We start from the raw sequence: 25,802 nt of genomic DNA, 5'->3' as shown, positions 1-25,802 counted from the left end.
CCCTGCCCCTGCCTTGGGGTGCGTGTTGTCCGCTACTGTTTGTACACCGCACCAGCCAACACACCAAACTGGAAACACAGCTTCATGTTAAACAATTACTTTAGCCCAATCTCAGCTTTGGACTACTGTTAACTTGCTCTCCCTTATTTACCTCTACTTACACTTCTCTCTTGCACTTTTACCTCTACCCCTAGCTCCCACACTTTCTCCTCTAAACCCTTCTTCCCAACATCCAATTCTCTACTGTCAGTGCCCTCATCAAAACCATCTGCTTCTCACATCCCATCCCCATTGGTCAAAAAAAATTCCAGAAACTCCTACTCCCTACTATTACTCCTACTCTGGTGATATATCCCCTAATCCTGGCCCTATTCACATACCAATCCGCTCACGTCCCACAATCTACCCCAAAGTTTCCTTTTCACCACGCACTGGTAATCACTCCAACCTCATCCCCATTACACCTCTTCCCTTTCCCTGTGCCCTATGGAATACACAATCTGTCTACAATAAACTTACAGCTATCCACGACTTACTCATTTTCAACTCTCAACCTCCTAACCATTACAGAAACCTAGCTCACCCCCTCAGATGCCACCTCCCCTGCTGAGATCACCTACGATGGCCTTTCCCTTAGCTACACCCCCCAGACCAGGGAATAGACTGGGTGGAGGAGTAGGTATACTACTTTTCCCACGCTGCACATTTTTGTGCATGTGTGCATGCATATCTTTATATACAACCATCTATGTACATAGTGCTTCACAGCAGTAATATACGTTACATAATATAACACAATGTAAACAAGAAGATGAAGAGAATGTAGGCGCTCCTTACACAACCAACGTGAACATTGATTCAAGTGACGGTATAATGTGACTATATACACAGTGAGCAAGTGAACACTAATAGTGAGTAAATTATAAGGTTGTAACTCCCTACTCTGACCCTCTGGTAGGGACTGTTTTTGGTGGTCCCAAAATGATGCAAGTATTCTTCAGAATCCAGGGGGAGCATGGGAGAAGTTCAACCAAAAAAAGAACAGAAAAACATATCTAAGTGTAGATGTATTCAATTCGTGAATTTACAAGAAACCTTGGCTCCTATGTGTTGCCTATCACTATGTGGCAGGTTTATATGGGCACATCCAAAACCTTGGTAATCTGTTCTTGTATATTGGAATCGAGTGGTTGGTACCTCAATATAGAAAAGAGAGGAACCATTGCGCAGATCAAAAAGGTATGAACTTTATATATAAAAAATACAAGAATCGCACTCGAGTGTGCAATATTAAAAAAAGCATGAAACACAAAAAGTGTATGGTGCTCAACGTCGTGAACTCTCACTGCCACCATCCCCTCGGGTGTCGTTGATGGTCCTGGAGCGGAGTCCAAGCCCTGCCGGCATCTCTCTTGGGCTCCGCGACGTCCGCCACCGTCCCACCAGGTGTTGTTGGCTGTTCCGAGCAGCGTCTCAGCCCTACCATCATCTCTCTGGCCTCCATAACGTCACTTCCGGTGTCACTTGCGGTTTTGTGTTTTTCAGCTGGATAACGCGTCTTGGGGTGCAGAATCTGTTGGGAGGCTAACACTGCGTTTCACTTTCAGCAAGCTTCATCAGAAGTGTACCTTCCCCCCTTATTAGCTGGTATTTTTAATGGCACCAATTATTGTTGTTCAATAGAATACAGATCTGTGCAATTACATTGCAGTTTAATCATTATAATGTACAGAGACTCCATATGTATTTGGACATGGACTGAACCATTTGAATGAGACACTCACTGCATAAAGACATTGCATTACAATCCTGTGCTTTTGATTGAAAAGGAATAATGGACAATTGACAAATTCATCTCTAATGAGATCTAAGAGTATATTGCATTCTCATTCTATATTAATTTATTTTAATTCCAATAAGGAGAGTGGATGAAAAGGGTTGAACAATTTACAAATAGTTGTAATTATATCTCTAATGGCATTTTGCTTATTGCAAATAGAAGATTAATTGTTATATCAATTTACATCTATCTAGGACAAATATATATGTCCGGTAAGTATAATACTCCATGTAATAAGGAATATTAAAAATGCTGGAAGCACGCTAAAAAGGAGTCAAGATCAACATCCAGTACTACCCACATCTGGGGTTATCACTTCATCCACTGTATCCTGATTTATGCTCTAATTACACTCTTAAGTGGTTACTCCATATAAGTGGGTGGAGAACAGGTCAGACCGGTCTTACAGGCCATATCTGTCCCCAATATCCAAAAATCCCCACTTGGAGAAAATACCTGTTTTATCTTGTCCACTATGCTATGAGTGATATATCTACACATGCTATTATTGACCAGGTAGATTTAAGGAGTTTATTCAATACCCTGAAAACGTCGCGGAGCCCAAGAGAGACCAGTCAGGGCTGGGACGTCGCTCCAGGACCATCGACCACACCCGAGGGGACGGTGGCGGTGAGAGAGTTCACGATGCCGAGCACCATACACATTTTGTGTTAAATGCTTTTTAAATATTACACATTGTCACGGGAGACCAGGCAATCCACACCTTTTATACCAGGATCATTTCACTGAGCAAAAAACGCGTAATGAAATAAATTGTAATTTATTCACTTAAAATAGTCAAACGCACAATGTTACACAAAATACAGGAAAAAAAACACACTTACTTGGGACTGGGATAACCACCTAACTTTCCTAGGTGCAGGGAATCCTTACTTAAGGATTTCCCCCTGATAACGGTTGCAAAAACAGGACCGAAAATATCCAGGCAGCTTTCTGCTGAAACCCCTTTTCTTCCTGGCTGCACGCGAAGGAGCAACAGGTGCGCAAATCACATCAGGATATGGAAAAGAAAGTGAAAACACAAAATAGTGCAATATGTCTGCTCCAACAGATAATTTCAATGCTGGAAATTCTATAAAGTTTGCACTCACGTGTTGAACGTGAAATGAGAGCGTTGTGGTTATTCAAAGTTACCAACTTATGTCTCCAGACAGGTACTCCAGATCCACATAGGGGGGGGGGGGGGAATCCATATATAAAAGAGGGAAAGCAAATAGATATGAAGTAAGGGCTGATTGCTGCCAGAACATTTCTATGACATGAAAAGGTTTTCCCATGATCCACTTGTACTACAATATCTGTTAGCTTGCCCTCGTCATACATTGTTTTAAGCTGTTGGAGAATACTGCAAGCATGGAGTGGATCCATCCCACTGCTGACTGGGTTTGAAGGGGGAATTCCATTCTGTGTATGCCCTATGCCATAATCTGAGATTAGCCCCTGATGAAGACCTAGTGGTAGAAACGCACGTTGGGTGAATCAGACATCACTAAGGAGCCCTTGCTGATGACATCCAGAGTGGAGGACAACTTTGATCAGCCCAGTACCTGCTGCGACGGCCGTGGAGCGGATGCTGTTGCTGTGAATACTCGTCTGACCCTATGACCCAGAGTGGTCTGAATGCTCTCAAACAAAGGCACTTATGTAAGTGATATACCTTATGTTTTTAACATTAAAAACAGTATTACACTATTTGCTTTCCCTCTTTTGTATATGGATTCCCCCCCCCCCCCCCCATGTGGATCTGGAGTACCTGTCTGGAGACATAAGTTGGTAACTTTGAATAACCACAACGCTCTCATTTCACGTTCAACACGTGAGTGCAAACTTTATAGAATTTCCAGCATTGAAATTATCTGTTGGAGCAGACATATTGCACTATTTTGTGTTTTCACTTTCTTTTCCATATCCTGATGTGATTTGCGCACCTGTTTCTCCTTCGTTTGATGATTGAATTTGGTTTGAATTCTACGTCGGGAGCTGCACTCATTAAGGATAGTATATCATTTGTGGTACTTTGATTTATTAGTAATATTATTTGCGCTTGTTCTTTCTTCACTCTTCCTGGCTGCAGACTGAAAACCCCCAGAATCCTGAAAATCTAAAAACTTGAGGGAATCTTGGAGAGCCTTAGACACTGTCAAATCCGAGGCGCGCAAGGGGTTATAATACCTCTTGCTTTCATTCCCAAATTACTATCGCCCAATCAAGAAGCCTGAGAAATTTCCCTAGCAACCAATCTGAGACAACTAAACAGGGTTTCTTAAACTCCTGAGTGTCCCCAGGGTCAGATGAAATATTCCTCTCTGCCTCTGCTTCCCCCTATGCACCCCCACGGTGATTGACTCCTGCCTGTCTGGGGTAGGCCACATGGACCCTTTGATCTGAGGATGTGAGTGCTTCACTTAGCCCTCCCACCCAAATGCTCCTCACACTTCTGGCCCAGCTGCGCCTTTCAAGCCCCGACCTCTGAGCAGACAGTGGCACCAACTTTGTAGCGATCTGGTCTCTGGGGTCAGTGACTTGGAAAGCCTTCAGCTCATACACAGTGCATCAAACATATATACCTTTATTAAATGTACACTTTAATAAAATATGCTTTTACACTTTACTTGGCTAAAATAACTAGGTCTTTTCTGGTGCAAGGGATCGACTGCGAACTTTTACTTTGTACTCACTAGCCTTATCCCTAACACTCTGTAAAAACCTGACCTGTTATTTTACAAAAACCTCTCAGCTTTGTAACTTAGGGGTTCATGGGATACTCCAGCTATGTTACCTAGGGATCCCCGCAGCCACAGGAACACTTTTCATCCCTGTGCCTCATTTTACTGTGCACAAAGCATATGTAGCCCTGGTAAGAAATAGGGCTAAATGTCTTTCCTCCTACTGGTATAAGCCCTGGTAAAGACAGGCTGCCAGAAGTTATCATGGGTTTCCCCCACATCAAGCCCTGCTCTGAGTGGTGGAAGTAGGTCACCTGACCCTGTGTGGAAGGCATAGACACAGGGGCGGTTCCTGCTGATGTCATGAAGGGGAGGGCTGTCTCAATTTAGGGTTGCCTGTTCCTGTCAGTGACAGTAGAAGTTCTGTCCTGGGTTCAGACCTGAGCAGTAAGACAGTGTGTGAGCTAGCTAGGTTCCTGAGGAGTAGTGCCTAGTTAGCTATAGGTGCCTTGCACCGTTCCTCCCCCCCCCAGCAGCCTCATGATGCCCCCAAAGGTGGGCTGTAACACCAAAGGTAGGGGGGGCTGTTGTGTGTGTGTGTGGTGTGGTATGTGTGGTGTGTGTGCTGTGAGTGTGTGAGTGTGTGCTGTGTGCTGTGAGTCTGTGCAGTGTGCTGTGAGTGTATGCAGTGTGCTGTGAGTGTGTGCAGTGTGCTGTGAGTGTATGCAGTGTGCTGTGAGTGTGTGCAGTGTGCTGTGTGCTGGTGCTGTGTGTGTATGCAGTTTGCTGTGAGTGTGTGCAGTGTGCTGTGAGTGTATGCAGTGTGCAGTGTGCAGTGAGTTTATGCAGTGTGCAGTGAGTGTGTGCAGTGTGCAGTGTGCAGTGTGCAGTGAGTGTATGCAGTGTGCAAAAAAAAATGTAATTTTTTTTTTTTAATTCATGGTCCATGCTCAAACCGCGTTATAAGTGGATCCGCGTTATAGCGGATCGCGCTATAACGGGGTTCAGCTGTATATATATAGCTGTTCTTGATTATCCCCCATTGACTCCAATGTATGCCTTAGAAAACAATGTGTCCCTCGTTAGGCGTGTATACAGGCATACCCCACATTAACGTACGCAATGGGACCGGAGCATGTATGTAAAGCGAAAATGTACTTAAAGTGAAGCACTACCTTTTCCCACTTATCGATGCATGTACTGTACTGCAATCGTCATATATGAGCATAACTGATGTAAATAACGCATTTGTAACGGGCTCTATAGTCTCCCCGCTTGCACACAGCTTCGGTACAAGTAGGGAGCCGGTATTGCTGTTCAGGACGTGCTGACAGGCGCATGCGCGAGCTGCCGTTTACATATTGGGCGCTATGTACTTACTCGCGAGTGTACTTAAAGTGAGTGTCCTTAAACCGGGGTATGCCTGTATATTCACTAATGTAATATGTTGGCCTGAGAGAAGACCATGGACCACCTGTGACCTCCCTCCCTAGTCTCTCTTGACCTCCAGTGTCTGCAATGGGATACCCTGTTTTATCAAAATTGCAACCCCCCTTTTCTTACTGGTAAAAGACGAGTAAAATGTGACAGGGTATGTCCTGCTAAAAGTATTTGGGGGTTCTTGGGAATCGACATGTGTCTCTTGTAGAAAGACAATATCCGCTTTCAGATTTCTAAATTCTTTTAGAGCCAGTCTACGTTTACTATTACTATTAAGGCCTTAACATTCAGGGATACTAACTTCAATGGTGTTTGACTAGTCATTTCCAATATCGTGTCCCTTTCTCTCTTTAATGGTTAAACTTTAATGGTTATAGGGAACAAAAAAGGGTAAAAAAACAAAAAAAAGGGACTTTCCCCCTTCGGGAACTTAGGAAAAAATGAAAACAACAAAAATAAAACTATAGAATAAGATGAGTGAAACCAGCCACTCATCCCATGTTTGCGGCCAGACCCTACGTGGCCTGGCTAGGCGGGCATATGGCTCTACTGGGGGTGACCTGATGTCGGGCATGCAGAGCTTCCTCCGATCCTGCACACTCCACCTCTAACTGCTCTACCTCCCCTGACCGCGCCCTCATCACAACTTAATTACAATATAAAAGAACCTAAGAAAAACACACCAATTACTAACACCCGGGACACAAATAAACATATAAAACTTTTCGTGTTAATATATACTTATAGGGATAGACTTCCCAGCTACAAATATAAAAATATATATAAAAAGGAAACCCCGGATTCACATTTTATCTTTAAATGTTCAATGTCTTTTAGCATTAAAATTTTCGAGTAGTAAATTGCTCTTGGTTTCTCGTTGAGGCTTAGTGTCCTTTATATCTATAACCAAGCAAGAAAAAACAGCTCTTCTAAATCATTGGGCCAAGGCCCCCTCACCCATCGTCAGGACTCTCAATCCATGTATACACCGGTTTCATCCGTCCATCAGCTTTAGCAAACCGGTACCTGAGAAGCAGGCAGCCGACTCCAAACCGTGTATTAAACAGTCCCTGTAATAGATTGGAAAAAATATAGAGGGGGACTGGGAGGAAAGCGGAAAGAAAAAAAGGGTGACAAATGTAGCTGCATATCCGGGGTCTCCCTCCCCGAGTTGTCATTGGTTGCCGAACAGCCAGTCAAGGAGATGGTCTCAAACTCACCGAGAGATCCTCAAAGCCACCGTCAGTCTTGAATCTTTTATCTCCAGGCAACCGCACCCTCAGCCGATCGATCGTCATCCGTGTTATCTTCTTTGGGTTTTCAGTACCGACTCGAACCTTCGCTGGGAGTCAGATCCAGTGCCGCTAGGAAAGACACAGATTCCTCAGGATAACGGAGGGAGACATGTCTGCCTCTGTGGTTTACCACCAAGCGGAACGGGAAGCCCCACCGGTATCGTATACCCTTTCCTGGAGCACTGCCATCACTGGACGCAGTCCTCTCCTCCTCTCAATTGTCATCCTGGACAGATCCTGGAAAATCGAGCGGTTTTCAAATGCAATTGAACTGCTGTTTCTGCAGCCTTTTATAATCCTTTCCTTGGTTGCATATTGGTGGAGTTTTAGGACTACATCTCTACTTCTTCTGGGGTCTTCGAATCTCGGTCCAAGGGCTCTGTGAGCTCTGTCCATCAGGAGATCGCCATCTTGCAACTGGGGTCAATTGACGTGAACAGTCTCTTAAGGTATGGCAGGAGGGCTTCTGCGGAGACCAACTCAGGGACATGACGGATTCGTAGATTCTGCCTTCGCTCCCTGTTCTCTAGATCGGCGATACCATCCCTCAATGGCTCTTATCTGTTCATTGAGACACAGGACCTCGTCATCAGTATTTACCTGGTTTTGTAAAGAAATTTCCATTTTATTTTCAAGCTCCGTAGTTCTTTTAGCCAATAAAGAGACTTTTGCTTTAAATTCCTTTACTGCTCTATCCAGCACTGACTGAAAGCCTGCTTGCATTTCTTTCTGCATGTTTTGGAGGTCTTGCTTGGTGATTACTGTCTCCCTCTGCCATACTCTGCTCACTGTCTGGAATGGGTCTCCCACTGCCTCTTCTCCTGTTGCAGCCCTCTCCACTGAGTTTGCCAGGGTGGTTTTTCTGTAAGAAAGGTCCCCTTCAGCTCTTGCAGCCTGCCTCTCACCTTCCCTGGATGTTGATATGGCCGTGCACTCCCGTGCGCTCAGCTCGGTGGCGGCATCTTTGATCCGTCTTCTCTCTTCTGCTGCCGACTCTCCAGGGCTATAGTGGGAGAGATCAGGCATCCCCGGCTTTGGCGTCTTCTTCAAAGTCATCCCTGCAAGTTCCCCCGGTCAGCGCAGCGTCTCGCGGGGCTGATCGGAGCCTCGGTCGGGTTTTATAATCAATATCGGCGAAGTGCACGGAGCTCTACCCCAGTGACGTCACCTATGCGCTCCGCTATTCTCCCCCTCAGTCACAGGTCTCACCTCTGGCTCCTCTCCTGTGATGGCTGTTTCTGCTGAGTCTCTCAGCATTGCCCTTTTTAGGTGTCCTCCTCTGTGCCTGCAACTTGCCTCTCTGCTCCCTTGTCGAAGCTTGATGCCGCGCACTCCTGTGCGCTCACCTTGGCGCCATCTTTGTATTCCTTCTTGTCTCTGCTGCCACTGGCTGTCCACATCTTTATCAGGACAGATATGGGTTTCCCGGCATCAGATCCTTCTTAGGGGGCATCCCCGCCAGCTCCCCCGGGCGACGCTGTGGTCCGTGCCCTAAAAAACCCCGCCGATCAGGGGTTTATATCTATTTCTGGCAGCGGAGTACACAGAGCTCCCCTAGCACACGTGCATCCGCGCCGTCACGCGCGAGCCCCAGTTCATACCTTTTTGATCTGCGCAATGGTTCCTCTCTTTTCTATATTGAGGTACCAACCACTAAATTCCAATATACAAGAACAGATTACCAAGGTTTTGGATGTGCCCATATAAACCTGCCACATAGTGATAGGCAACACATAGGAGCCAAGGTTTCTTGTAAATTCACGAATTGAATACATCTACACTTAGATATGTTTTTCTGTTCTTTTTTTGGTTGAACTTCTCCCATGCTCCCCCTGGATTCTGAAGAACACTATAACACAATGGAAATAAGCGCTTGAGACATGAAAGTAACATTAGGAAAAGGTGTCCCTGCCCGAAGAGCTTACATTCTAAGAGTTAAGTAGGAAGAACGTACAGAGACAGTAGGAGGGTGTTCTGGTAAGTGCAGGTCAATGTATGAGGTGTATAGCCACGGAGCTGATACTATACATCATACGCCTCTTTTCCTCCTTCTTTTCATCCTTTCAAGCCCACGCCGTTCATCTTTTTTCCCCCTTTCTTAATTAACCTCTCAATTTCTTGACAACTTTGCTGCCTGGCTTATTCACTTCCTCTCTTCTGACACATCTACTGTCATTTTGGGAGACTTTAACATACCTATTGACAATCCCAATGCCAACGCAGCCATCCCCACCTTCTCTCCTTAACCTCCTCCTTTGGTCTCTTTCAGTTGACTACCTCCCTAATCAATTCAATGAATGCTCCCTTGACCTGGTTTCCTCTCATTTCTGCTCAGTGTGTAACTCCTCTAACACTCCCTTCTTCTCTCTGATTATCACTGTCACGGTAGATCAGACTTACAGGGATCGCAAACACTAGGCAGAATGAGCAAGTTAAATAAACAGGTTTATTCTGTCCAGAGCCAACAGGGAGCGACACAGCACAGATAACATGGCAACAACTCACAGGGGCTACTGGGGTCTATTAGCTCTCTAGATGCAGGGCGCTGCCGAAGTGAGCTTATCCTGGATGCCTCCTTGTTTCGTCCATCCCAGAGTATCCCAGTACCATGGATCACCGCCTTTCGGTTCACAGTTCACTTTTCCAGTTGGCGTCCAGTCACCAAGACCAATCATAAACGACTGTGGAGCATTGATCAGTATCAGTTTGTATAGTTTCCATCTGAAAACATGGAGAACCGGGTGCCAACCAATCAGCGAAGACCTTTTCCTTCACTCAGCCAATCAGGAGCCGGAGGGACGGTGACAGTGCCGAAGGACAGCATCCAGAGGTGGGGCTTTGGGAGTGGGAAATCGGAACTGACCAATGGGAATTGAGTCGGCAGGGCTAGGACCCAGGCCTTGGTTCCTAATTTCGGCTCCATACCTCCCACAGGAGTAGACGCCTGGCTGTTGGGGAGAGCACTATGCTCTGCTTTTGGAGTACGTACCTTCCAAGCAGGTGGGCATACCCTTCCTTGCCTCTACATTGTCCACAGACACAGTACTTAGTCCCAAACAAAGGCTAGCCCCCTGACTCGCTGTAAGCTATCCACTTGCTACTTGTAGGTAGTCCAAGCATACATGTCGCATAAAAAACACAGAAACTAGACATACATATTAAATACTACGCATAGATATCTAACTGGGAGTCACATTAAAAGGGCTGGCAGCCATTTTTCAGCCCTAAGATGGCCTATATATGGGGCAACTATCTTGACTGGTAGAGGCAACAAGTGGGCTTAACCTTTAATATACTGTGCCACACTGCCCCTACCATCACAATCACCTCTTAACTTTTAGCCTCACTCTACTCTCTGCACCCTCCAGAACACCTACTTCCACACGCACATACAGAAGAACCTTCACCCAATCTCTACACTGCCCAGACCTAGAAACCTCTCTCTACAACAGTACACATTTAACAGCCCTAGATAAGAGCTCTTGCCACCCCGCGTTGCACACGATAATTTCAGCCACAACCATGGCACACAAATTTTACCCGCTACCTCCAAAAGTGCTCATGCACTGCTGAATGTTTCATGACGAAATCACACTCTGAAGTGGATTTCCTCCACTATAAATTCATACTCTTCTCCTATTACACTGCCCTCTCCCTTGCCCAGCAAACCTACTTTTCTTCACTCATACAAACTCTGTACTGTAACCCTCAATGTCTATGTCACCTTTAACTCCCTTCTCTGCCCAACTGCACCCCGTTCCGCCCACGTGGTTCAAGACCTTACCACCTATTTCACAGATAAGATTGAGTACATCAGACATGACATATCTTCATGTCGGGCTCCACAGGCACCACCTACCTCCCCTCGCACAAGTAAATCTACCATCAGTTCATTCTCCCTTGTGAGTGAGGATGAGGTCTCCATGTTCCTCATAATCTCACCCTACAATTTGCCCCCTTGGTCCTATTCCCTCACATCTCCTCCGCTCCCTCTCTGGCCCACTAAGCCCCACCCTAACTTATCTTTTTAACCTCTCTTTCATCTCCAGAACATTCCCATGGCCCTTTAAAGATGCAGACCAAGCAATATTCTACATGTGTGTTTCTGTACTATGAGAAAATACTTACAATTTTAAAAATGACATTTTGAATGTATTATAATGTAACATGCCTGTTTTGTTTCTATAGCAACCATTTACAAAGTCACATCCACTTCCTCTTCTAAAACAGGCTCTGGCACACCCCTTTTTGAGCCCTGCCCTCTCCCTAGCAGTGCACCAATTGTATCTAGTGACTGCCTGGTCACATGATCTTCCCCACAGAACTCTGCATCTTTGGTCCTCTTCTGCTGCACCGACAGCCATTTAGTCAACCCCCGAGCCGAATTTTCGCTGATCCATCACAGGAGAATGGATCGATTGGCAACTTAGCTAATTACTTATCATTGTGTGGATTGTATTGATGCACATAAGAGAGGGGGAAAAAAACATTTAAAAAAAAGACGACAGCTTGAACTGCTGCTTTAACATGTCCAAAACAGAATTAAAAGTCTTTCCCCCCTTTCACTGCCGCCCCTACACCCAAACTCTCCTTATCAAGCCCGCTATCTAGGGGTAATTTTTGTCTCTGCCCTCTCCTTCATTCCTCACATTCACTCCCTCACTAAGTCTTGCCATCTCCACCTCAGAAATATCTCTAGGATACGCCCTTTTCTCACTTATAATGCTACAAAATCCTAATTTACACACTCATCTTTTCCTTACTTGACTACTACAACTTTCACCTAGCAGACATTCCTCTTCTCGGCCTGTGACAACTCCAATTCCTGCAAAATGCTACTGCCAGACTCTTCTACCTCACTCACGCTACACTTCTGCTGCACTACTGTGCAAATCCCTAAACTGGCTTCCCATATCCTCTAAAATCAAATGTAAAACCCTATTTCTGATTTACAAAGCTCTCAACAACTCTGTCCCTTACATCTCAGCCCTCATCCCCTAATACAGCAGTGTGCAAACTGGGGGGGGGGGATTTTCTGGGGGGTGTAAGGCAGTTATAGAGGTACCACGCACTGTGCGAGACCTCTATAATACACTTCCCTTCCCTTCTGGTAACGTTGTCCTGGTAACCCGGCGTAAAATTATGCCGCGGGGTCATGTGATGTCACGTTACCATGGCGATGTGACGTCACATGATCCCGCGGGTCAGTTGACTCCAGCATCGAGCAGGGGGGGCGCACACCCACCACCCCTGTTCAACCCTACTGGGACTAGCAGTGCGGCTGGACCAAACTCCACGCTGACATTCTGTGAAGGAGAGTATAAGAGGTTAAACTCTCTTACTGTAGTAGACCCAGGAAACCACACCCTAGCTTCTAGGTCTGCTAGGTGTTCCAATAACTCCTGATTGGAACTAAGGGTCATAACATAGCAGCCTCCCTGTCGAATTGTCCCCCAGCCTGCAAGGAAGCAGGTTCACAAGCCTGCTAGGAAGTGGGGCTTCAGTTTCCAGAAGGATTGCCTGTGAACAGCTGGGACTCACACACTCACAGACCATTCTCCCCTGAAATGGTGTCACACAATGAAGAACACAAACCCCAGAGTCATGCACTGATATCTCACCCTTCAGTGAGGTATACTTCTAGTATACTTCTAGTCATACTTCTAGTTCTGGCTCCAGCATCAGCCCAGTAAATTACAATTTAATGCAGATTTTTTTTGCCCCAAAAGGTTGAGGGGGGAAGATTTAAATGGCGAGTGTGCGAAGAGCGACACTAAGGGGGAAGGTATGGGAGGGAGTGTATAAGACCAAAGAAACCACATCCTTGTCTCTTTGTCCCCCAGCCTGCTAGGAAGCAGGTTCACAAGCCTGGTAGGAAGTAGGACTTCAGTTCCAAAAATGATTGCCTGAGAACCGCTGGAACTCACACCCAGCACCAAAGATAAGGACATTCTATATTGTTGCAGATCCATGCTGTTTATGTTTGCTCATTTACACTCGCTTCCCAGTCCGGGAAAATAACTTTATTTGAAATTACACGGTGTGGGGACTCCTCACTGACCCTACTTTGAAGGCCAATCCGTCACACACCCCCTAATATCCACACCCACAAACCTCAATTGGATCAGCTATATGGTTAGAACATACTCCATCCTACAATGAGCAGCCACTTCACCTTTTGTTTCAACATTGTCCCTTATTCCCTCTAGATTGTAAACTCTCACGAGCAGGGCCCTCAGTATCGTTTGTATCTGTTTGCACTTGTTTGCCCTTATTTGGTATGTCATCCTGTTGATGTAATTTACATAACTCTAATTGTACCATGCCGGGGGAATATGTTGGCACTTTACAAATAAACGATAATAATTATTATTAATATAGTCTCGCTTGGATAAAAAAAAATACAAAATTAAAAAAATTTCGTTGTCAGAAGACCAAATATAGAAAACATTTTCATTGTAAACAGGAGGGCAAGTCCTGTTTAACACACAATTTGACATCACACAAGTTCATCTTTCATAATAAAAAGTGAAATCTTCCCATGCTACAGGTTACAGTCTTCATTGAAACACGTGAAAATTATTTTAAGAAGTATTAAAAACATGCTAGTTACAGAAGGCATGGAGTAGGCAATACTAAATATGGCTGGTTTTAGGAATATGAAGAATGTTTTGCTGGAGCTTACATCACTCAACACATTACAGATTGGCTGAAAAGACTGGGTACCAATTTATTGAATTTATCTGAAACTGAAGATATTAGATGTTTAAAAGTCAAAAATTATTTCCGGGTACATGTGCTACAATTACATATTTTATGTTTATTACTAGGTTCCCTGCATGGTAAATCTGCTTTCTGGGCTTCATGTAAAAGATGACTACTTTATCCCTATACAATAGTAGTTCTTGTCTAAATCAATGATTCCCAACTGGGGTTCGGGAGCCTCGAAGGGTTTGTGAGGTGTCTTTAAAGGGTTTGACAAAAAAACAAAAAAACATATAATGGTTGATCCCAGGCAGTATAGTGGGTTCCTGAATCCGTGTATGAACTGCACACTTTGTAAGGCCACAAACTGCACATTAGAGTGGGGGGTATAGCTGCCAATTACAGCAGCAGCTTCCAAAGCCACTACCCACAATGCTTTGCATCCACAGCTGCAAGGCATTGTGGGGTGTGACTTTGGAAGACCTCGCAGTGATTGACAGCTATACCACCCATGCTGTCTGCACAGATTGAGGGGCGGTTTGGGGCCTTATTAAGCGTGTGCTCCCCCCACAAGCTCAGAGGACACTATACTGCCTGGGATTGGTCACACAGTTTTGTTAGCAATAGTCTGATGAGTAGGCAATAAGTTGTATTAATTAGAAGTTCACTGACCAAATATTTTCTAGCCGGGGGTAAAAAAGATTGTGAACCACTGATTTAAATCCTCATTGCACACCAGAGTGTTTACATTTGTAAGATACTATGAAAGTGTTTGGCACTGCAGTGTTGGGATAATACTCACACAAATTTTGTATAGAAAAGACGCTCGGACAGTGCACACAGGGAATAGAAGAGCTTAGAATCAAATTCTGTATTCTCTTCCGCTGATATCACTGACATTAGATGTTTAACTTGTTCGGAATTTATTTCATTGAAGTAGACATCTTTCAAAGCAGCCTCCATTTCCTAAGTTCAGAAAGCAGAAAACATTTTACAATAATGCTTTCGTAGATCTGTTTGTAAATAAAACAACATAGCCTTGCAACTATTTGCAAACTGGAGGGCATTTTCCACACCTATTACCCATCTGTAATTAAAGTACACTTTTACTGTCCCGGCTAAGCTCATTCTAAAGCTTGCCGGGAGCTCGCCGGGTGCATAGCGGGCTAGCCGCGGGTCTGTCCTCCGTTTAAAATGGAGTTTCCCGCGCGGCGGCCACTTCAATAGATAAGCGCTAATGGCGCTTACTATTGAAAGCGCCCGAGGCGCGGGAAAACCGTCCGGGTTTCAGCAGAAGACAGCCCGCGCGCCGACCGCGCTATTTTTAAACTGCGGGGGCAGCCGCATTACAGTCAGCCCGGCCGCTGCTGTACAACAACAGTTCACTTTATATCTTCGGCACAGACTGTTTTGATTTTTGTATACTGTAGCACAGCAAATCCCAAACGCATGTGAGCGACTGGAAAAAAACTCCATGAGGGTAATGACTGGACAGACTTAAAGCAGCAAAACATGTGAAATCTTATATGTTTTTTATTTATTTTTTAAATAAATCAATTCTGTAGTATTAGATAATAGTGACTGTTCTTTATTTATTTATTTTTTTATTTTTTTATTCAACTCAATACCATTTTTAATGAGTTTTAATGCAAACCTTTGATTTCTATAGCATGTTTAGTCCACCTCCCAAGCAGTGCAAGTTATTGACAACACTTTCCAGTTTGGGATAATTTGTTGCCAATGTTCCCAGCAGTTTGAGTTATAAACTGTAACAATAGATAATGTTACCTTAGCAATATAAGGTAATTGTAGCTGCTGAGTTACACTGACTGAAGGATTGATTGGAACAGAAAGCCGGCCATTATGTTAGGCACACAATTGGGATTTTTTACAGATTTATAACAGGAGCACCAAATAATTGCCCGCTTTGGTAAGAATGTAGAATTATACTTTGTCACATGCTTTGCATATACAAATAAGAAAAGAAAAAGAAGGGGAAAAAAAGGTGGAATGTAGAATTGCTGCTTTAACAAAGCTTATACTTTATTAAAAAAAAAAATGTAGCTACACAGCATCCCTAACACATAGATTGTATACCTTTACAAATACTAAATTATTGTCTACCTTTCGAAATCTAGAACATGCAAAGATTCATTCAGGGACCAGCAGAGTTCACGTGGCGTGACGTGGGACATTTCAACGCCGCCATTATGTTAGGCCAGTCAGTTTTTCTGACTGCAGAGATACTGGCATCTCCCTTACGGAGGAGATAAGCATCTCCGGAAGCAAGGGGTCCCCAAAGCTGAAATTAACACAGTTCAGCTCCGAAGACCCCCTGCTTCAATCCTGTAATTAAAAATAAATTCAACTTAAAAAAAGTGAAACCAGTATTGCTGATTTAATAGAATAATAAATATAAGAAACAAAGTTGGTTAATTTTGCCTTATGTTATTTACAGCACTTTGAGCACATTTTTGCTTCTATGATTTTTGGAGTGATGTTCACCTGTGTTTTTTCTATATAGATCTGTCCCCCCTCCCCTGTTTTGTACAATATGCCCTAATATAGAAGAAAGCACAGTATTTATAATAAGACCAGATATTGCAGAATATGTGGTATGGCATAGTACAGCCAGGAGATGGTGCACAAAGAATGGAACATGAAAATATGTTTATTTATGTGTAGAAGTATCAAAGGAAGAAGGGGAAAATAAAGAATAGGAAATGTTTTTGACCCCTAAAATAATGAAACTGTGCCAAGTCATTTTAGAAGTATTCAATGGAAATTTAGCAGGGTCATTTGAGATAAAAATGGGTATTGGGATTTCATCATTAAAATAAAAGGTAATGCTTTCAAAATTATATTTGATAGAAATCTAGGTATCAAAGCACCCCAAAAAAATGCTATTTATTACGCTATTCTTTTCTAATCTTAAGTCTTCTTTGTATAAAATGCTTCTTTTTTTGTAATGCATAAAATATGGAAAAAGAAGTATCTCAGCTGGGGCATTGCCACATAGGAAAAAGAAAAAACTCTCTCTAGGTTTCATAATATTAGTTAGAACAGGGGAGCGCAAACCTTTCCTGCTGCACCCCCTTGTCTTCTTTGTCCCGCTCTCACGCCTCCCCCCTCCCTACCTGGTATCTGCATCAAATGATGCTGCGGGGTCATTTGACGCATGTGACGTGTGGCGTTGCCATGGCGACGCGTCACAGCCGGCTGAATCCCGGTAAGTGAAGTGTTGCATGGACCTCACGCGACCCCCCGGCATTTAATTTAAATGCTGTGGGGAAGAGCGCGGGGCCTCTGCAACCGCCCGCAAAATCTCCTGCCCCTCCTCCCCCTGGTGCGTGCGCCCCCCCAGTTTGCACACCCCTGTGTTAGAAGACGGAATCTATAAAAAAAAACAGCCGTAATCCCAGATACAACTAAAAGTCACAAGCAAACACCTGGGAAAGAAACTATAGCCCTTGGCTGAAAGCATGGTTTATTCATCAACTCTCAGGCTTGTGCCAGAGAAATGAAAGCTGCAAACTTCCTACATAGTTCTAAGGCAAGCAAGTACAGCTCAACCCCGTTATAGCGCGGTCCTCGGGGGCCACCCGATCCGACGGCGCTATAATCGATCGTGAGGAGTGGGGGAGGGGGGAAGAGGTGGAGTGAGGCGCCGTTAGCACTACACGTTCCCTAGCAGCCACCATACTTCTCCCAGCATTCCCCTCGCAGCCTCACTTCCCCCAGCAGCTCCACATCGATTCCCCCCCCCAACCCCGCACCGATCCCGATCCAGCAGCCCCACGATGCCCCAGCAGCTCCACATCAATTCCCCACCCCCTGCCCTGCACCGATTCCCGATCCAGCAGCCCCACGATGCCCCAGGAGCTCCACATCCATCCCACCCTCAGCCCCGCACTGATCCCGATCCAACCGCCCCACGATGCCCCAGCAGCTGACACCAAAGGTAGGGGGGGGGATGTGTGTGTGCAGTGTGCTGTGTGTGCTGTGTGTGCTGGTGCTGAGTGTGCTGGTGCTCTGTGTGCTGTATGTGCGTGCTGTGAGTGTGTGCAGTGTGCTGGCGGTGTGTGCAGTGTGATGTGTGTGCAGTGTGCTGTGAGTGTGTGCAGTGTGTGGGCAAAAAAAATATTCGGGGTCCACGCTCAAACCGTGTTATATGCAGATCCGCGCTATAGTGGATCGTGCTATAACGGGGTTGAGCTGTGCTCTGCAAAAATACCCATTTTTTGTATTGCTCCTTAGAAATTGGATGTATGTGACGGCAGGAACAGCATGGCATTCTCCAAATAAGGCCTCGGACATGGTCAAAAAGACCGTGCTGAGTCGTGCTGAGGCGCGCTGAGGGGAAACATTATCCCTATCAGCGCGGCTTTAGACGGTGCTTCCGCAGGCGTGCGGAGGCGTGTGGAATTTCAGCCGACAGACCAATTTTACATTTCCCGCTGAGGGAAGTGCAGGGCCGGTCACGTGACTGCCAGAAGCCAATGGCAGTCCGTGATGTCGGCACCGTGATGTGGCGCACTAGCTCCGCCTCCAGGCCCGCCTAACGCCCGGCAAACAAGCGCGCTCGCTGGCGCTCATGCAGGGACAAGAAAAATCTCCTGCTTGAGCAGGAGAGTCAGCGCTGCCCAGCGCTCCTCCCTGCACCATGTCCCAGGCCTAAAGGTTACGCCCACTTGCTGCCTCTGCCAGTCAAGATGGCGACCCACTGCAAGGGTTAATGTGCCATCCTTGGGTTGGAAAATGACCTCCGACCCTGGTGATATGTAACTGTGTATGTGTTTATACTGTTTTAATGTATCTGTGTGGCTCGCTGTACTGTATGCCTGGGCAGTAACAATGGCTAAGTGGCCAGCATACAAGAAGTCAGAGAGCTAGCCTTTGTGTGGGGCCAGGTGCTGTGCTAAGGAAAATGGGAGGCTAGGGAAGGATGCGCCCACCTGCAGGGAGAGAACACACTCCAAGGCCGGAGCATTGTTCTCTCCCTGGCCGTGAGGCACCTAACCCAGCGGAAGGCCTGGAAGTGAATTTGGGGACTGGGGTTTGGGTTCTGGACCAGCGATGCGCAAAGTCCGTGCGCCTCCGCCTCACTACATGCTCCCTCCTCAGTCACGCCCCCTAATGATGCGTCAAATGACACGTGTGTCATGTGACGTCATGTGACCCGCGGCGTCATTTGATGTCATGTCTCCAGGGCAACGGGCGTAATTTGACACCGCGTTGTCATAGAGACGCATGACGAGAGCCTGGTAATTAAGTGTACAGAAGCCTCGCGCTCTCAGCGCGGGGCCTTTGTAAACGCTGCGCCCCCCCAGAAAAGTCTCCGGCGTGCCCCCCAGTATGCGCACCGCTGTTCTAGATCATCGACCCAGATTCTATTGGTCAGTTCCAATTTCTCACACTCCCAGGTCCTACCCCTCAGGGCCATTTTAAGGCACTGGCTCCAGTCCCTCTCCTGATTGGTCTGTTCTGGACACCCCACTCGCTCCTGATTGGCTCAGGGGAGTAATGGATTGCGCCGATTGGTCGGCACCCAGTTCTCCATGTTTCAAAATGGAGGCCAGTAAAGTATAGAAGCCGATGTGCCAGAGTTGTTCTTGATTGGTCTCTGTGTCTAGAGACCAACTGTATCGAGAACTGTGCAACCAGGGGCTGTCATCTCTAGTTACTGGGATCATGGAACCAACTATTGAGGTGGCATTCAGGGTAATGCACCCTGCACCTAGCGTACTAGAAGTCCCCCGTATGCCCTGTTTTGGTGAGTTATTGCTTTGGTTGTTCCCTGTTGGCTCCGGCCAAATAAACTTTTGATTGTTAACCTCTGCGTTCTGACTGGTGTTTGCGATCCCAAGTAGTCTGGTTAACCCTGTACCATGACAGTATGTATTTAATCAGAACTACTATTCTCCCTAATAAAGGAAACAGACAGTTTTTCTGCTCTATAAAAAATCCAGAACATTATCTATAAGGTGCTACAGTAAGAAAAAGAAATGACAGAATCTCAATTAAATGCACAGTATAGAGTTTTAGAAGGAGGGTAACATCAATAAAATCACAAGTTTCACCACTGACGCCCTCATTCTACATATCAGTTAAAGTGGCCATTCAGGGATTTGTATCCGAAAACAGCCTGAACGGCTGCTTTGGCACATATAGAAAAACACTTTAAATCTTCTAGCTTCTGTTAGTGCTGCATTGTCTTACATACCATGCTAGAGATAATTCCATCTTTATCACTGTCAAATTTATCAAAGAATTTCTTATAGTACGTTTGTCTGCGCTTGCACACGAGGCAGTAGTTTCGGAGGTAATCCTGCACATTCATACCTGCAACAACAGCAGCAAAAACAGGAGAAGAAAAGCAGGCTACCAAAAATGCCACACAATGTAGAACAGGCAAGAGTCATGGGAGGCTATTTATGAAGCAGCAGAGCCCATTTACATGTGATGCCATCACGCAGTGGGGAGCGGACGTGACGACGGAAGCCCAACCAGCTGCGGATACTCATCAGCCCTGCATGAGGTGTGTTCCCTTTCACATGTAAGCAGCAACATCATTTTGCACCCTGAACTATTCCATCTTTAGTTCTGTGGGAATGTGACTTGGGGAACCTCCACTAGTGCTCTGACTGTGTGGGTTAATAGATCTATTAGGATCCATTTATTTTATATTCATTTTATATTCATCATGTGTCTCTATGTGATTTTTAGAATGCAATTTGAGTCAATTTATAAAGTTTTTTTTAATTTTGACTGATGGTTTTTCTTTTTTTGCGCTTCCTTTCTGTGTACACGTGGTAAAGGCTAATCAGCTCGTTGTAGACAAAGACAAGTAAGGTAGAAGTGCTACCTTTAATAGCCATCTCGTGGTTAAAAAGCTTTAGGACCACAAAATTCCCCCCAAAATCTGCCTGAAGAAGGGACCTTTGTGGTCCTGAAAGCACTCTTTTTGCCTACGAGTTAGCTATTAAAAAGGTATCATTTCTACCTTACTTTCCTTTGTCTATTCTACGGGTTGACATGGTACCATCCTCTATTGGCATCACTTTGTCAATAACTCCAAAGAAAGATAAAACAGTAGCTGTGCTTGGTCTATGAAGGAGGCTTTGAGCAAACGTGGGGACATGTCACGTACACAAGGAGACAACCGCAACTCACTTTCTAGCAGTTTTATATCCATTGGAATCTGAAAACGGCTGATGTGATTAGATAGGCCCATTCTTACTGCAACATGCTGGCTCTTCTGTCTCTGCACACAAAATGTATTAAGGTCAAGAAATAATTATTCATGTTGTCTGCTGGGAAAATGATATATTTTTTGCAGTATATCCCATGTCCCATTTTAAATAGATAATAAAGGTGCGAGGGTGTGTTTTAACATATCCTGTTGCAGAAAGGCTCTCACTTCATGGAATTTGGGATGCGATTTGCAGTGGCTTTGTAACTGGATGCAAATACACAGACCGTTTTTATTACATCCCTAAAATAATGTTCCAGTGCTCAAAAAAGGTGTTGACACTCAGTTCCCTTGACAAAAAAAAGCCCAGCAAAGGCCCCCTTTCAATATACTGTGAAGCAAATTATTCCTTGCCCAGAAATATTTCTGCTCTGTTCCTCAGTTCCTTGCTGGCCTCTTATCAAGAGGTGAAAGTAAGGGTTTGATTTCAATTTTAACATGAAAGTAAGCACATTCAGGCCCTTTAAAAAAAAAAAAAAAAAAAAATACTATGAAGCTGCTTCTCCATACTAGAGAAGAGTTCTGCTCCATTCAAGTGATCGGAACTGAAATGCTCTCCGGGACAGGGAAGCAATGTCACAGCGTATTGAAAAAGGGCCTTCGCGAAACCATATGTCAGTACACAATCACTGCCATTTCATCACTTAAAGCTGCAGACAAAGCAATATCCTACATGTTTTTTGTATTTTTTTTAAAAATAAATCAGTTCTGTACTGTGAGAAAATACTTGTAGCATTTGTTTATTTTAAAACAACTCTGAATTATATTTTTAATGCATTATAATGTAACCAGCATTTTTTGTTTCTATAGCAACCATTTGCAAAGTCTCATCCCCTTCCTCTTCTGAAACAGGCTCTGGCACAAACCTTTTTGAGCCCTGTCCCCTCTCTAGCAGTACACCAAATACCAATTGTCTGTCTGGTCACGTGATCTTCCCCACATAACTTTGCATATTTGGTCCTCGTCTGCTGCACTGACAGCCATTTAGTGAGCCCCAAGCCGAATCTTCACCGATCGATCACAGGAGAACGGATCGATCAGCAATTTAGCTAATGACTTATTGTGTGGATTGTATTGGTGGACATATTAAAGGGAAAAATAAATTAATTAAAAAAATAAAACGTCAGCTTGGACTGCTGCTTTAACTTACATCAGGCACATATTCATGGGGTTCATTCAGCCCACTATCTTCTAGAGATTTTTTATATCTCTGCTTTAATTGCTCCTGGGGAGTCACCTGAAGATAAACGAATGCTAGATATTAGCGATTTGCATGAGGTGTAATATCATGATTGTACTATGACTGAGAGGCCTGTACAGAAAGCAATCACTACAACTGCAGCTAAGTTTATTCTTTTTCTGTTTTCAATTCAATGAACAAAATAATAATAATGATTTCATAATGTCTGCGCTTTGCATACCGGACAGCCTTTTTGACCGGTCTTATGAACTGTGGGCAACCTGGCTATTGGTGAGTTTAATTGTTCCCACGAGGAGATTGGATCCACATGTTAAAGATAGCTTTGGGCAGTCTATAACCGTGGCTCCCAAGGTATCCCCAGTGTGATTCTTGAATTTTGATCCATGATGTAAAGACACAAGACTTTGTTCCAGCACAGCGGCAACCAGTCCCGGAGAGAAGGGGTTAATAACAACGCAACCAAGGATTTGCCCCAAACTTCGGAATTCATTAGCCCTCGTGACTCTGGAATGGATTCTTACGAATTTTAACGAAATTCCTTGAGGTGGCTGAGATATTAGATCGGCAACTTGCAATCTGGCCACAGGACCTTTAAACCAAGACTGCATTTCTTGCACTTGCAAGCAAAGGACAATTTATTTAGTTTCAAGGACAACTTATTTTGTTCCCTTGTCCCAGTAAGTGTTGTTTTAAGTGTATTCTGAAGATGTTGTGTGTTTGTCTATTAAGGAAATAAATCACAATTTATTTTGCAACTTGTTCTGTTCAATCAAATACCCAGAAATATAAATGTGTTGATAAAGTTGGTGTCCATCGTGACAGGCTTTTAAATAACTGGTGGCAGCGGTGGGATCATCACAGCTAGATATTAGCTATTTGCATGAGGTGTAATATCATGATTGTACTATGACTGCCAGTCTGAGAGGCCTGTACAGAAAGCAATCACTAGAACTGCAGCTAAGCTTCTTCTTTTTCTGTTTTCAATTCAATAAATAAAATAATAATGACCAAGAAATAATGATTTCGTATTGTCTGTTGGAAATGTTATTTCATTTGTCAAATATCCTTGGTCAAATTTTAAATGGATTATAAAGGCAAGAGACAGGCAGGCTCCCTTTCAGGCAGTTTATTTACTGCACTGACAGCCATTTAGTAAGCCCCCAAGCCGAATCTTCACTGATCAATCACAGGAGAACGGATCGATCAGCAATTTAGCTAATGACTTATTGTGTGGATTGTATTGGTGGACATATTAAAGGGAAAAATAAATGAATTAAAAAAATAAAACGTCAGCTTGGACTGCTGCTTTAACTTACATCAGGCACATATTCATGGGGTTCATTCAGCCCACTATCTTCTAGAGATTTTTTATATCTCTGCTTTAATTGCTCTTGGGGAGTCACCTGAAGATAAACGAATGCTAGATATTAGCGATTTGCATGAGGTGTAATATCATGATTGTACTATGACTGCTAGTCAGAGGCCTGTACAGAAAGCAATGACTTAGCTTCTTCTTTTTCTGTTTTCAATTCAATCACTAAAATAATAATGACCAAGAAATAATGATTACTCATATTGTCTGCTGGAAATGTTATTTCATTTGTGAAATATCCCTGGCCAAATTTTAAATGGATTATAAAGGCAAGAGACAGACAGGCTCCATTTCAGGCAGTTTATTTACTGCACTGACAGCCATTTAGTGAGCCCCCAAGCCGAATCTTCACGGATCGATCACAGGAGAACGGATCGATCACAGGAGAACGGATCCATCAGCAATTTAGCTAATGACTTATTGTGTGGATTGTATTGGTGGGCATATTAAAGGGAAAAATAAATAAATTAAAAAAATAAAATGTCAGCTTGGACTGCTGCTTTAACTTACATCAGGCGCATATTCATGGAGTTCCTTCAGCCCAATATCGTCTAGAGATTTTTGATATCTCTGCTTTAATTGCTCCTGGGGAGTCACCTGAAGATAAACGAATGCTAGATATTAGCGATTTGCATGAGGTGTAATATCATGATTGTACTATGACTGCCAGTCTAAAGCTTTGTCCCCGCTGGCGCTGAGGGCGCTCATGCTTGGAGAGATCTCCAAGCGTGAGCGCCGGGTGGCCTTTAAATTTTTGCAAGCGCTCGCGAGGGGGGGTGGGGCGAGTGGTACGCTGCAGGGGAAGCTGAGCGCACTGGTAAGTATGAAAAATTTATTTACCTGAGCGCCGGTGAGCGTGTGTGCACGCGCATCGCGTGAGCAGGGACTTGCATATAAATGTAGGGGTGTGTTAAATACCTCAGGCGGTTGCAGTGAGGGCTCGGAGGGAGTGGTGCAGGTTCCGCAGCGGCCGACAGTATAGAGCGCCGCCATGTTGTTGCGCAACCTTTCAGAGGGAACTGACAGAGCGGAGAGGTCGCGCATGCGCGGTGTAAGCGCGCGAACGACGGACCAATAGGGGAACGGCTCCATTGGCAAACTACAACTCCCATGAGCTCTGGGACAGTCATCTGATGTCAGGAGCCAATCAGAAGGCTGGGATTACGGAAGGAGGAAAGGGAAGCGTGGGGGAGAGACCACGCTAGGCAGGGGGGGTCCGGAAGGTAAAGGAGGAGGGTATGTGAGTGCAGGGGGTCCGTGACCCGCCTGCATAGGATAGCTTTACCCCGCAGGCCCTTAGGAGAATCCCTGAGTCACAGTAGGCTGCTGTGCTGCAGGGATGCCCATAGTGGTAGAGATCATTCACCTTTCTGTGTAGACAGTTAGGGACCAGTGTGCAGAGAAAGGTGGTGGCGAGCTGTATAGGACCAGGCAGCTGCACAGCGCGACATCAAAGGCAAGCAGAGGATTCGTCTGATCCTTTTCGAAGTGTTACCGGTCACCGCCGTGACCGGAAGGTATTTACAGTAAGTGCACCAACACCGGTCAACAGGCGCAGATCCCGCCGTAGGCGTAACTCTTTGGGGACACTAGTGAAGTGGCCAAAGGCCTAAATACACAGAGCAATCTTTTCTATTAGTATCAGGACACTATGTGTGGGGCACGCGGTGAAGGGACAGAGACATACTCATTAGGAGTGTGGCTGAGCCACTACTGTTATAAGGACAATACTCCGTAGGAGCGTGGCGGAGCCACTCCAGTTATAAAAGACATTACCAGTTAGCGGTGTTAGAGTATAAGTATAAGCGTTATAGTATAAGTGTTATGTATTATGTGTTGATGCCAATATAAAGTATAAGGTTACTTTTGTATACAGTAAAACTGGTTGCACGCATATGTGTTGTTATGTTTCTTGCCCAGGGGAATCTTACGTAACGGGGATCCTGGGTAAGTGAAGGCGCTGCGCTAATAAGTGTTACCCCAGGCTCCCAGCTAGCGGAGGCTCAGATC

The 25,802-nt window shown here is 44.8% G+C and overlaps 1 protein-coding gene across 6 annotated transcripts in view; it reads right to left on the bottom strand.

The window, feature by feature from the left end:
- The window catches only part of LOC142489117 (uncharacterized), a 53,752-nt gene that overhangs the window by 5,050 nt on the left and 22,900 nt on the right, over positions 1 to 25,802 (bottom strand). For 5 of the 6 annotated variants that reach the window (XR_012799799.1, XM_075589336.1, XM_075589339.1 and 2 more), the window contains 6 exons: positions 24,303 to 24,389; positions 23,737 to 23,823; positions 22,370 to 22,456; positions 21,141 to 21,231; positions 20,191 to 20,309; positions 14,770 to 14,933 (listed from right to left, as the gene is read on the bottom strand). Coding sequence is in view for 5 of the 6 variants with exons in the window: in XM_075589336.1 (XP_075445451.1) it covers positions 14,770 to 14,933; positions 20,191 to 20,309; positions 21,141 to 21,231; positions 22,370 to 22,456; positions 23,737 to 23,823; positions 24,303 to 24,389 (635 nt within the window). In the remaining variant the exon portion in view is untranslated. The remainder of the gene's footprint in view (positions 1 to 14,769; positions 14,934 to 20,190; positions 20,310 to 21,140; positions 21,232 to 22,369; positions 22,457 to 23,736; positions 23,824 to 24,302; positions 24,390 to 25,802) is intronic. The other variant, XM_075589337.1, reaches the window with a different exon arrangement.

The sequence above is a fragment of the Ascaphus truei genome, chromosome 3 (assembly GCF_040206685.1).
Source record: "Ascaphus truei isolate aAscTru1 chromosome 3, aAscTru1.hap1, whole genome shotgun sequence".
NCBI lineage: Eukaryota > Metazoa > Chordata > Amphibia > Anura > Ascaphidae > Ascaphus > Ascaphus truei.
The sequence above is the reverse complement of the archived record's forward strand: the minus strand, read 5'-3'. Positions and strand labels throughout refer to the sequence as shown.